Below are 14,234 nucleotides of genomic sequence, written 5' to 3'. Positions count from 1 at the left end.
TGTCTCCTTGTGGCTAATTTGCATACCTTAGTTTTTGTTTTTATGTCTCTCTGCAGTAATTTTCAGATTCTTAGTGGACATTTTGCCTCTCTTCAAGTGACATTTTGCAGGTGAAGGTCAGGGACACCGACACTTTGGACCTGAGTCCCATGGGCCTAACTAACTCCCGACTGTAACTGCTGCCAAAGATGCATCTACCTAATACTGACATGGAGTTGGTGGGTACTTATACAAAGAAGTGATAATTGACATTAAATTTGATCACTTTGTGTTCACTTCTCACATTATATCATAAGTTCTGTTGATCTGTGTCAAAAAAGGCAAATTAAATCTACTTTGTTTCAGTGTTGAAAGACAATGAAACATGAAAACTAGACGAGTTGAACATTGTTTTTAAGGCACTGTTGGATGAAAAGTTACCAAACTGGCTGCTTTCTATCAGCTGAAACTTGTCATGTCAAGTTAAGGCTTTAATGACTCTGCACCAGAATTTGTAACACTGTTGCCAGGCTCAGCACAGACTGAACCATCACATGTGGAGAGTTAAAGCAACTAAGCACATACTTTCTATCAAGAATACATGATTTTTGGAGGATGTTTTTGCGTGTGGTTTCAGTCTCAGTGGTTGGCATACTTCCTTCATAGTTTTATCTGCTGTAGAGAGGCATCCCAAAAAAATGTGAGAGGAAAATGGAGCAATATGTCCTCTGGGTGTGGCAGAGCAGAGGCTGAACATTTCACATGACTGCAGCATGAGCAGCTCAACTGACAAGATTATTAGTCTGCCAACAGTTTCAGAGTGGCTTTGTTGCCACATTTGGGGTTTTGACTCCAGCCCAACACACAGACACAGTTCATTATACAGAAGACTGTTCGAGGAAGATGGTCTCAAGGTTAGGAGACACTCCCCAGCTACAAAAATGGGGGATTCCTCTTCACAAAGTTTAAAGGAGTTGCTGAAAGAAAAGGAGGAGAAGGGCAGGTCCCGAGTTGTGGTTTGAGGTTATCCTGAGTCATGAAGGAACCTCCTCCTCTTCTCCCTCTGGAAAAACTGACAGGGCACGGCCACATGAAGACAACTCAGTCCTGCCAGTCATTTTTTGCCAAAGACAGCTGCCGTGCAAAGGGGAAAAACAGGTTTTATGAGTCATATGTAAATAGCCATGTGTTTCTATTACTTAAACTGGATATAGGGACAGCATATTTTCAAATTACGGATGTTCTTAGCTTATTTGCAATTTCCATTCTGACTGTTTCCACATATCAAAAGGCTACAGGACATCCAGATTCTAATTTAAAAATGATTACAAAAGCCTGACTGAGATCTTATGATCTAATCAGTGCATTTAGATGTTGGTGAGTGCGTTGTGTTTTTGTGCATGTTTTCGATCGAGTGCTGTTACTCAGAGTCATGTGAAATGTCCCTTTAACCACACCCAGAATCCAGAAAACCATCATTCCCTTTGTCACCACAGGAAATCTTTCTCCCAGCTCAAAAACACACACAAGCACCAAGTACAATTGTGTGTTTTTATGAGACACTTGTGTAACAGTGTTTTCATGTTCAATTTTAAAATATAATTACTACAAGTAGGGCCTCAGACACTTTTAAATGTGGAAAAATTACACTTTTTTAAAAAAGTAGTAAGCTCTCTACTGACACCATGTGGCAGGGGGGACGAAATGCAGCCTAATCTGGAAGAAAATAAAGTACAAAAGAGTATGAAAAGAAAATAGAAGTTTATTGAGAATTCTGAATCCTGCTCACCCTTCCACAGTAGCAGAAAGACAACACAGACAAACATTTGTTAAAATCTGGACACATAAATACCACTTCTCTTGTATCATGAAATCCAAAAACAATCTATTCCAGTCACACAAACATAAAGAGGGGAAGAGAGGTGAAGAAAGGGCAGCTGAGTGTCTGCCCCACTGCTTTAGAAACAAACAAAAAAAGCGGCTGGTGGTTGGTCTGTCTCTAAACCTGAACATAAATAATGAGACTGTGCTGTGGAGAGACACCAGTGGGATATCAGTGCAGTGGTGGAGTGAGCTGAAGGATTCAGATTGTCTAAATTCCTTTCTCCGGATCTCCTCCTCAATCTTTACATGGACAGTTTGACATTCTGGGAAATATTCACTTTCAGGCAGAGAGGTAGATGTTCAGACGGACACCACTCTCATATCTGTATGTTAAATATAAAGCTAGCACCAGCACTGGTTAGCTTAGCAAAAAAAGAGACTGGAAACAGCTAGTCTGGCTCTGTCTAATAGTAATAAAACACAATTAACACATTAAATGTGTGTAATGTGTAAAATCAACTCAGCTTTTTGTCAGGGGTTTGACTATTTCCTGGAAAGCACCCGTAAATACTACTGCTTGCTCAACAACTGCTAACCGCTAACTATTGCCACTATAAAATGGCAAAGTCGTTTTTATACTTAGTTTTTTTTATGGACAAAGGAGATATGGTGTATTAATTAGAAGCCAATCCAAACTAATGACCACTTATTAAACTACTTTTTTTTTCTTGAAACAGTACAATTTTTGCATGAAAAAACAGCTCATAGTGGTGTTGCGGGTGTTTCTGTGCCGGTTGAGTTTTAGCCGGGACTTTCAGATGTTGAACTGCAAACCGGCAGTTTTAAACTTCGGATTTGTACACGTTAACAAACAAGATATAATGTGTTAATTTCCATCAGTTCTAACGTTCACTAAATATGGCATTATATTTTGTTTTTATGCTGTAAAAAACAATCCATTGTAGTGCTGCAGGTTTTTCTACATACAAGATATAAAGTGTTAATTACTCTAAAATACGAATTTAAATATTATATTTTGTTTGTATAAGCTGTTCAAGGGTACAACCTGTAATGTGGTCTTACGGGCTGTTTTGTGCCGGTCCAATTTTGACTGGGACCTTCACTTGTAGCAAATGCTAACCAGCACAAAATTGCTAAATGTCGTTGTTACATTTTAGATTTTGTACACAGTCACAAACGAGATATTTTGTTTTAATTATAGTGAGCATTGGCTGTGGTTATAGAATAATTCTGGACACACATAGCCATGCCAACGTTACCTGTTTTCTAATTTTGGATATTTATTCTAATCAAAGCTAACCAACCACTAGCATTACCATGGACTTTGCCTGAAAGCAAATAGGCCCAAAATAGACGTATTTCCCAAAATGTCTAACTTTTTCTTTCTTTTTTAAAAAGGAGATGACGCTACAAGGGAAGGTGGGTGACAATACAAACGCAGCTAAGCCTGCTGCTGCAGGAGGGGACACGTCTCAGAAAAAATGTAGCTAGCACAGGTTATATTTTCACTTCGTTACCAATACAGACAGTTGTTTGACACACGCACAGACAGCTGGAGAAATGACACAGGCTGATTACAATTGTCTGAACGTTACTCTACTTACTTCCTCTTAACAGCAGAAAGAAAAAAAACAACAACTAATGCTGTTTGTGCCTCTTGAAAAACAAAACAAACGATCTGGGTGTGTTCTCTGAATCTTAAGGCAAATTTAACAGAAAGCTTTGTGCAACAACACCACAAAACATCAGACAAACCAAATTCTTTCAAACTGAGTGATGCAGAAAAACACCCACCCGTCCAAACTGTCTCTGCGAGTGTCAGCCTCAGCGTGCATGCATTGGGAGGGCTTATGGGGAGAGGAGGGTTTACCACCACCCTTTACCAAACTGTACCAAATACAGAACAACCGCAGAGCCAGAGGTGAAAGCTGACTCAGCTATTGCACTTTCTTCAGCTTTCCCCTGGACATATAACCCTTTTTATTGTTGTGTCTCCCCCACTGATTTGATCATTTTCTCATCGGTTTGCTCGTGAACAGCAGCAGCAGCATGAAGCCCCTGTATTGTTCCACTTTCTGTCCTGTTTTTGGCACTGATGAGTTTGGTAAGGTACGTGCATGGAATCCCAAGTGTGTGGATGCATTTATGTATGTATGTATGTATGTATGTATGTATGTATGAGTGCATGTGTTTGCTTGTGATTAAGATCATGGCTGTGCGTTTTTTATGTCTCGCTCACACTCAAAAATCTTTTTCATTTGCCCTAATCTAAACCAAAATAATACAGTCTTCAAGGTGGGGAAGGGGCACCTGAAAAACTCTGTAAAATGCAGGTGACCCCTCCCCGTCTGACAATAATTCTTTCCTGTCTTCTTTCGCTCTCTATGAATCCTCCTCTTCCTCCTGCTGCTGCTCTGTCCAGGACGCTCTAGCGAATGGCCTTGACGGGGCTCTTGAAGCTGGAGGCGGCTTGCAGCTGCAGCTGGTACGCCATGGGGTGGATCTTGAACCCGTACAGCCTGGAGGAAGAAGAAAGTAACAAACGTGCGTAAGCATTTCTACCGGCCATTGTTTTGCTTGGTAATAAAGATGATTAAAAAGTCCTGAGCGGCACAAAAGCTACAAATATTATCTACAAATATTAGCTTCAAATAAAAGTGACAGGGTGCAACAACAACATTCACAGTGATGTATTTGCTTTTAGGGAGAGAGCCGTTACATAGGATCTTAAGCTCTCGCCGCTTCTCATCACCACACCCTGTCGGTCACTCAGTAACACAGATATCACAACAGAAGGAAGTTGGATGCAGGAAGAGGAGACGGATGTCAAAAACAAATAGACGTGAGTGTTCTACAGTAATCAAAAATCTAATGAAATTTAAATTGTAATTGCTCAAATAAATGTGTGGTAGCGTGTGCAGAAAATTATCTGATGTTGAAACAATTAGTCGCTTAATCGAGCTGCAGTAAAATAACTACTATTTTACACATTGATTAAATCATTTAACTGATTTTTATTATTTTTATGACTGATTTATCTTTAGGTTTTGGAGGTTTGGTCGGACAAAAACAAGCAATTTTATAGAATTTCCTTTGGCATTTTTGATTGATATTCTCACATTTTATGGACAAACTTACTTGATTATCAATCTGTCGGTTAGATATATATTATCAATTAGATTGTGAAAATAATTCTAACTCTGGCACTAATTAGAGTAGAGTAGTACATCCACCAACTTACAATGTATTATTCTGACAAAAATCCTTAGGACCATGAAATTACAATATATTTTTGAGTATTAACAACATAATAAATTAGGGATTTTTGCCATTTCATCAGTCAAGTTAAAATGTTGCGGACCATTTGATCCAGAATCATATAGATGCTGTGATTGGTGGACAGTTCCCTAATGATGTGAAGATTTAAATTCAAAACAAGCTTGCCACGAGATCAGTAAGATTCATAAATATATATTTGAAAAAATAATAATATAAATAAGGAAAATCCTCATACTGCTGGGAACTGTTTTGACAGATTATTCAAAACATAAACTGGTAGATCGGAGTGCAGATAACCAGTGCAACCAGTGCAGATGCATTTCTGCTCCAGTGCAACACAGTTCTGTTTCACACCTCCGAGCTACCGTACTGACCTGGGGACAAACTGGTTGGCGGGCCTCTTGGGCCTGTACTCAGGGTGAACCATGAAGAGCATGTGGGGGAAGCCAGTGCCAAAATAGGCTCCATCTGTGTGGTGGTGCCTGGAGGACTTGGGTGTGTAGACGTCCATGCATTTGGGACAATACAGCTTCACCATGGCCTCTCCTGGGATGTCTGACAGGCCTGTGGACGAAGGGGACGAGGAGGGAAAAGAGGGAGGAAGAAAGTGGTTTAGATACAACAGTAAATCTATTATATCACAGATAGAGATAAGACTGCAATACCGAATTTCCCTTCGGGGATGAATAAAGTAATCTATCTCTCTATCTGCAACGCTGCTCGTGCAATACAAACACTTCCTTGTTCCGTCTTTGTAATTCCATCCATTTTATCATCGCATGTAAATTTACATTTGAATAGAAACCATTGGCATGATTCGTATTACACACAAACAGACAGGATTTTTAACATTGTAATAGTTATCAAATCAAACTTTGTTTATAAAGCACTTTTCATACAGTAGATGCAACACAAAGTGCTGTACAGAATATAAAAACAGAGATGCAACACTTAACCCCCCCCCCACAATGCACCGCACACACCCACACTCACGCGCGCGCACACATACGCACACACACTACACAAACTATCACTGAATTAACATGGTAGGGCACTGAGGAACCATGAGAGGAAAACAACCTATGGGGGGCTCATCCACACTGAGAGGGATCGCAGCCCACGGCCGCAGGGAGCGCCGCCACAACAGAGACCCCCGACCCAGATAGACCGGGGTAGACTCCGCATATGGTGCAGAGCCCCCGACCTGGGCAGACCAGGGGGGACTCCGCACACAGGGCAGAGCCTCCCCAGTTCACCCAGCCCGAGGGGCCCCCAAGACGACCCCCCAGCCGGCAGACCAGACACACCTCCCAGTGTGGAGGCCCCCATGAGGAAGCACTGGAGCTAAAACGCTAAAAAGTAGATAAATAAATAAATACATTATTAAAAACTCAGCTAAAAATAAATGAATAAATTACTAAATTAAAAAAAAGTAAATAAAATTTAGACTCAGCTAAGACACAATAAAATAAAGATAAATAGATAGATAAATAAATAAACAGATGAAAAGACTGGGTAAACAAAGTCAGTTAAAAGCCAAACTGAGAAGGTGAGTCTTGAGCCTCCTTTTAAAAACATCAACAGTCTCTGTGGTCGTGATGCCCTTTGGCCCCTTGGAACAATCAAAAAGCCGGTGCCAGAGGACCTCAGGATCCGCAAGGGTTGATATGGTAAAAGCAGGTCAGATAAATATGATGGCCCAGGACCGTTAAGACACTTAAAAAACGAATAAAAGCACCTTAAAATTGATCCTGAAACACACGGGGAGCCAATGCAGCCATTCTAAAAACTGGTGTAATGTGCTCCCGCCCTCTGGTCCTCTTCAGCACACGTGCAGCTGAGTTTTGGAGTAATTGTAAGTTATATATGGTCTTTTTGGGAAGACCAGAGAGCAGGGCATTACAACAGTCTAACCTGCAGGAGATAAAAGCATGCATCAGCACCTCCGTGCTAGCCTGAGAGAGAAACGGATGGACTCCGGCTATATCCTTAAGATGGTAAAAACCTAGCCGTTTTAAAGGCAGCAGGGAAGACACCTGTCTGAAGAGAGCAATTCACTATATATAAAATCTGTTCCTCCAAGAATCCATAAAATGTCTTTAAAGAGATGTGGGAATTGGATCTAAAAGGCAGGTTGTACCTGGGAGAAAACTCGACCAAGTGTCCTCGCATCAACCAGGGCAAAACTCTCCAGTGTTTCCTCAGATAAAAGCAACTGTCCAGTTGTGTCAAAAGCTACATTCTGATATGATAAAAGACTGGATCTAATGTCGTCGATTTTACTTCATCAGCCATCTTGTGTTGCTTATTGTATGATTGTATCATTGTACATTTGAGGATATAGCAGAAATGGAAAGTGTATTTTTTCCCCAAAATGCCCCTCTTTTGATTAAATCTTTTACCATATGTATGCAAGTCTAGAAGTATATATGTATGGGTATGATTGCATGTCTACATGTCTATTATTGTAACTAATTTTCCTCTTTAAAAACCAAAACACTCCATGTTCTTAATTTTGTTCAAACTACATAGTTAAAACCTGAATTAAAAAATGTATCTTTTTACTCACCAATAGGAAGCATAGGCTGATTCTCACAATAGACCCGGGGACAATAGCCAAAATCTCCCTGTTGATATTTCTCCAACTGCAGGGCGAAAACAGGATATTACAGTAAATTATAAATAACAATGGGCAGCAAACAATTGTCATTTAAGAAATATCTCTTTAAAAAAAAGGAAGCTTTCATTTGGGGCTTCAACATTTCACATCTGCGTGTCCTTCTTCTGCATGTAGAATGCACAGTATGTAGACTGATGCACGTAATGTGGAACCAAAGTTTACAAATGAGAGTTCCTCTCAGAAACTTTTAGCTGTATGACGTCAACAACAGACATTAGAACAAGGACAATGTGTGTCAGTGCTGCTCCTCTTTTTTTTCTGGTTATGTAAATGAAAACATATTGAACATGCTAGAGCACAAAACTTCTTATCCCTCTAGCTTTAAAGTGTCCGTTAGATGCAAAAGCAGAAAGGGATAAACCCAATACAAAGAAACTCACATTCATATGAGCATATAGCCATGGTGGAGCAAATTGTAACACTTAATTTAATGCACAGGTTTAATAATTTTTTATTATTCTATGTGTATTTTCACTTTCAAGGCCCTATAGATGCTTTTTTCAACCTGTTGCCTTATGTGTAGCGTTTGTTCAGTGTAATAAAGCATTTCTTAATGAAATGTTCCTTAAAATGAAAATAGTTTACTGAAGTTGCCAGTGGGGAACTCTTGATTTATTTTCTGTCCAAAATTAATAAAAAGAAACTCCTTATGTGGATGTTTTTCTCGTTGTACTAAACTCACCAAACTGGGACTTCTGTGTACTGTTACACCACTAATATCTATCTCTAGGATTCAAGTATACCTCCAGCTTTAGAAGTAACAAGCTGCCAAAATTGTGACAAACAGCCACTTGCTTTATAGTATATAACTCTTGTAATTAAGTCCAGCACAGGTTCATTCATTTCTCTACTCATCCCTCAAACATACAGCATCATCACCCCTTTACTGAGTGTATAAAGTCATTAGCAGCGTTTTAACTGACAACTTTGATCTCATCTGCTGTAAATAATTTTCCACACTGTGTAGGAGAAAGTAATGGAAAAACATCCTATCTAATGCAGACAGGGTGAAGTGGATTTTGCTGACGCAGCTGGCGCCTACCATCTGTGCTATGCCTCGGTTAGTGAGGATGTAGCGTGCGTGGATGAGGCCATACAGCATCTCAGCTGCCTGCTCAATCAGGTCACTCTGGTTGGGATTGTCCTCCAGCTCCTCATCTGACGACAGAAATGGAACATTTTAACAGCTGGTGTCCACATTTATTTTGATAGGTTACAGAGAAAAATTTTAAAAAGGTGAGGGAATACCAAAAACAACAACAGAGAGACTGCTCTTGTTAGATGTATTTTTGAAGAATATGAATAGGGAAACATAATAGTTTTCATCATTGAGAGGGCACAAAAATAAATAACACAACAGCAGCTCTGCTGGAGCCTGAAGAGTTGTTGAAATAACTAATGTGGTTTCAAAGATCCTTTGAAAATGTACAATGCTGCCGGGTGTTAAAGTATGTGTCATCATCTGACAGGAGAGGAGCAACCTGTACAGAAGCTGAGCAGCATAAACAAAAAAATGCAGAGATCAAATGTTCATTTTCATTGAATAGTTGACATGTTTAACAGTGCTCAACTGATTAGAAGAGCAAAAAATGTTACAGTGTGGATCACTAGTGACGCACAAGAAACACATGAAACCCTCTTGATCTCTTTAACACGTTAGCTGATAAAAAAGATGCTTACATTTGGTCTCAGCATTTAGCTTTTAATGTTGTTAAAGAATTCAACCAAAGATAGTTAAGATGTCTCGTCCTCTCTCCCATCTAGAGAACTATCCTCAGTTTCAACCAGCACAGCGGATGATAATCCATGTTTAGCTAGATTGAGGATGGAGGTGGAGGTATGAACGTAAAATGATACAGACCTGGTTCAAGGTCCAGGATCATGTCTAGGGCCTGACGGTAGTGGGGAACCTGCTCATTGAGCCCCGTCAGGTTGAACTTGTCCTGGATGTAGTCTTCATCCACCTTTAGTCGGGGAAATAAGATGAGAAAACATATTATTTAGAAAGAAGTTAATGTGGAAAATAACCTACAGGATAGTCAGTAGGATAGAACGTCAGTGCCAAAAGGTAGATTCAAGGTGTGATTATTTTAAGATTCTAGGTAATTATTTTGAGATACTAAGTCCTTATTTTGAGAGTATTTCTTATATTTCAAGAAGTCATTATTTGGAGAAATGTTCTTATTTTGAGATTCTAGTAATTTCTTTCTGACATACAAAGTCAGCATTTCAATTAAGTTTGTCATTGACTTAATTACTTACATGATCAAGTTTCAATCTTTTTTTTCTTTTACTGGCATAAATAATTAAGACAACTTACCTCACAGAAAAACTCATTTCCCCTCAGTCCACAGAACCAGGAGATCCATGACACTTCCTCTGAACTGCTCATCTCTGAAGACCTATATAAATAAAAGAAGGAAATTAATCAATGACATGAACAGTGAATTCACACTCTGCATGTTGCTATCCTTCATATTTACACAATGTAAGTTGTCCAAATATAATAAGTATTATAATTTGAACTCTGAAGACATGTAAGCAATATCAATCACAATAAAAGAAAACAATCAAAGACAGTATCCATACTAAATCCTAGATGAAAACATGAATTCATACAAATACATTGAAGTGCACAAATTAATTGTCTTAACAGCTTTGTATTTTGTGTAGAAATACCAAATGACCTTTAATGTATTGCTTTACTAATGATCAGGTGAATAATACACTATTCTTTGATTTTATTGGCATTACAATGAGTGGAATCAAACCATATATTCAGTGAAATCAGTCAATATTATCAATTATAAATAAGTGTTTCTGTGAGTTCAGAGAATAAAACATCTATAATGTAGCTCTGTACATATCTATATTTCTATTTAATTCTATTCTACAGATCTCTATTTACTTCAAATATATTCTATACTTCATATTCCTAATTGTACATATCTTTATTTACTTAAGACTTGCATTTGTATTTATAGTGCTGTACATTTTTAGACATTACCTTTATTTAGTTTACAGATTTACTTTCTATTCTACTCTAATCAATAAAGTATTCCTGATTCTGATTGACAACCTCTTCAAATAATAATAAACTGAGCCGCATTTTAATATATATCATTTTTAGCATGGCAAGATAATGATTAACGGCATGGTATTTGTGTTTGGTTTAAAGGAGACTTTCTTGATTTATTAATCAATAAATACTTGTTGGTTAAATTCCAAATATTTTCCTAAATAAGATCTTCTGTAAAGCTGCTTGAGTAAATAACAACACGGGGAACAGAGACAATAAAAATAAACAATAATACTCTAGCTCTACGGTTAAAGCTACTGGTTAAACCTGATGAAGGCTAGGCGTTATCTTATCAACACTTGTTACTAAAAGGTGGTCGTTTCAGGACGCTTTTTTAGACTTAAATCTACCAAAAACGTTTGTTATTATATATAAACTAAACCTAAACTGTTTGGTGTGGTTTTACGTGACGGCAAACTGATAATATAAGTAACGGTAGCTCGCGTTGCTAAGCTAACCGCCGCTAACGTCTCCGAGCCAAACTGAAAACCAATATGGCGCATCGTTAGAAAACAGGCCTCGCGACTAAACGAGCTCCCTTTGAAGCTCTCTCCGCCTTCGAGTTTAAACGTCTCGCTGCGGTTATGTGAGTGATTCTTTCAACCTACCCGGGTTTCAAGCTCTATGCTCCTTAAAATATCCGAGAGATGAAGAATTTAGCGATCTCACCGGTGTAAATAAGATGGACACTACCTCCCGGTTCACCCTCTAGTTCTTCCTCTTCCTCCGGAGACTCTGAGGCAGCGAACAGCGCCGCTGGTGCGCTGCTGCCGCCAATCGGTCTCTCTGAGTATTACATATTATTTAAAGGCACACTCACATGGAGAGCTAATATCCTCACCCTGTTAAAATAGTCGCCTAACTCATTTTTTCAAGTTTTGCAGGAAACACAAAAAACTTCACCAAAGTGTTACATATGACATTTATTGATCATTTCACTCAAAAAGGATATAACAAAGGATGGCTATTGGCATAGTAATCACACTGTGTGTAAATTATGTAACTTTAGAGAAAAAAATGACTTAGGCAATGTTTTGAACATGCCTTTGTGACTTAAGCAATATATGGTAACACTTTGTTTTGAAGGTGTCTACATAAGAGTCACACAAGCCTGTCAGAAACATGACATGACAAGTATCATGAGCATTAATGTTACTTCAAAGTGTCATTAATGTTCATGACACATCCCATGTCATGTTTATGACACGCTCATGTCACTCTTATGTAGACACCTTCAAAATAAAGTGGTACCATATCTTGCTTAAGTCACAAAGGCATGTTCAAAAAATTGCCTAAGTCACATTTTATTTTGACTTAGGCATTATAAATCCGCTTAAGTCACACACTTGACATCGGCGATTATCTTAAAGGGGTAAAATCACATGATCTGATCAACGGATCAACTGAGATGATTTAGGCAAAAAACAATTTTGACAAAAAATGACTTAGGCGATTATTTTAAAGAAATGTATAAAGATTTGAGTTAATTTTCCAAGTAAAGAGCAAAACAGCTTGTTTTTTTAAAATGGAAATGGAAACAAAATAATAATAACCAACATATGGATTAAAGATCTTGTGCAGTTTCTCCACCTAAAAAAGTAAAATATACTCTCAGAGGCACCACTGACAGGTTCTTTTGGATGGATTTATCATTATAAAGGATGTTTTATTATAATTCCTTTCCCAAATTTTAAAATGTCTGTACTTTACTTCATTTGTTTTAACTTCTATTATGACCACTAAGATTGTTGTACTATGTGAAAAAGTGAATTCCTTTTTCTTTCGAAAACACATTAAATTTTTTTTTACCAAGTTAAAGTGATTTGTGTAATAGAGGATTAAAATCTAAAAATACAGTTTTTGAAAAAGATCCTAAAGCCTTAATCTATTATCTTAAAGTGCTTCCATGTTAAGACTTGTTTATTATTGTAAGCAGGTGCGACTTAAGTATAATCTTTAAGTTATTCATAGTCAGCAATTGACTACACTGGACATGCTATTATTTTAATTATTTCAATAGTGAGCAATTGGCTGTATTTATTGTTTGTGTAAATGATAATAATATGACATATTTTGGTGTGTTTTATTGTTAATTTCCACCAGTTCCTGGGCAGGTGAAAGGAAACAATAAAACACACACCAAAATCTGTCATATTATTATCAGTAGCTAAAATAGGTAAAAAAGCAAATTTTCTCTTGAGATTAATGCATTTTGTACATGGTCCCTGACAGATAAATAAATACTAAAAATAATAATAAAATTATTTAAATTCTTTTTTTCTTTGAGTAGATATGTTGGTGGTAGATTGGTGCACAATACACATGAATTTTTTTTTTTAAATTTCAGTTCAGAAATTCACTACATCGGCTGCCATATTGGAAATGGCTACATTTTTCTACTCTAAAACTGTTGTGTCAAATATCCACTATCAAGGCTCTAATTAAAATAAATAATGTCTACAGAATTATATTCACGTGAAAAACAAATGTCAAGACAATAGATCTTAAGATTCTTTTCATGTAGGACATTTTGTGAAACAGGTTTAACTAAACTTTTATTACGGCTGCATTCCTGTGATGCTGGCTCACTGACACACCCACAGAGAATTAAACAATCAGAGTTTCACCTCTGATCATCCTGCTGTGACATGCCAAAACTGGTGCAGTGAAAAAGGTATTTTATCTCGAGTGTTTTTCACAAGAAGAATGAGACGTGCGATTAAATTTTTTCCATTAAATCAAAAGTAGTTTATTTAACTTTGCCTTCTCTGTATAACTTTATTATAATAAGACACTTCTCTGCTTGTACATTGCTCCCTTGAACTAAAAATGGCAACATTTGTTTGTGGGAATGTAAGTTGGGGTAGACAAAACTTAGATACATACCAATATACATACATGTGTGTATATTACGGTTCCATTAATAAAACCATAAATGCTAAAAAAAAAAAAAAAAAAAAAAAACAGTTTGAACCACTCAGGTACCTTGGTAATGCTGGAAACATAGTACAATCTTTGAGTATTTTTTTCTGGAATACACTACTTTATGCGCACATCAACATTAAGAGTTAAGGAGGGATGAAGGACTCTTTGAGCCAGTGTTAAGTGTTCAGCTATCAATGTATAAACTAGTAACAGGCAAGGCAAGCTGCACCATGGGTGTGTGTTCATGCTTTGAAGTGAGAAAAATAAAAATATGTCCAACTTCACTTGCCTGCTGAAGAATGTATGATTAAATTACACCAAAAAGAAAAAGGGGTGAAGCTCTTCATTTGGATGGTGAACATATACACACAGCTGAATGTATACATGTGGATGTATTTAAGAAACAGAATTGTCCTTAATAATGTTGGTTATTAAATCAAGTGTGGG

General features: G+C 37.6%; 1 protein-coding gene across 1 annotated transcript; it reads right to left on the bottom strand.

Annotated features, from left to right (window-relative positions):
- Positions 1-1,721: 1,721 nt before the first annotated feature.
- On the bottom strand, positions 1,722-11,617 carry csnk2b (casein kinase 2, beta polypeptide). Its single transcript, XM_059350140.1, has 7 exons — positions 11,471-11,617; positions 10,104-10,185; positions 9,645-9,747; positions 8,826-8,941; positions 7,673-7,748; positions 5,478-5,667; positions 1,722-4,343 (listed from the first exon to the last, which is right to left on the bottom strand). The coding sequence occupies exons 2-7, from the start codon at positions 10,173-10,175 to the stop codon at positions 4,253-4,255; spliced, it is 648 nt and encodes a 215-aa protein (XP_059206123.1). The 5' UTR covers positions 10,176-10,185; positions 11,471-11,617; the 3' UTR covers positions 1,722-4,252.
- Positions 11,618-14,234: the final 2,617 nt, after the last annotated feature.

Source organism: Centropristis striata, chromosome 14 (assembly GCF_030273125.1).
Source record: "Centropristis striata isolate RG_2023a ecotype Rhode Island chromosome 14, C.striata_1.0, whole genome shotgun sequence".
In the NCBI taxonomy this organism is placed as follows: Eukaryota; Metazoa; Chordata; class Actinopteri; order Perciformes; family Serranidae; genus Centropristis; species Centropristis striata.
This window is presented reverse-complemented; position numbering and strand designations above follow the sequence as displayed.

Coding starts and splice junctions, on each gene's coding strand:
- csnk2b (XM_059350140.1), bottom strand. CDS start 10,175: ATGAGCAGTTCAGAGGAAGTGTCATGGATCTCCTGGTTCTGTGGACTG. Junction 9,748..10,103: donor GAAATGAGTTTTTCTGTGAG/GTAAGTTGTCTT, acceptor CCCCGACTAAAG/GTGGATGAAGACTACATCCA. Junction 8,942..9,644: donor GATCCTGGACCTTGAACCAG/GTCTGTATCATT, acceptor TTCTGTCGTCAG/ATGAGGAGCTGGAGGACAAT.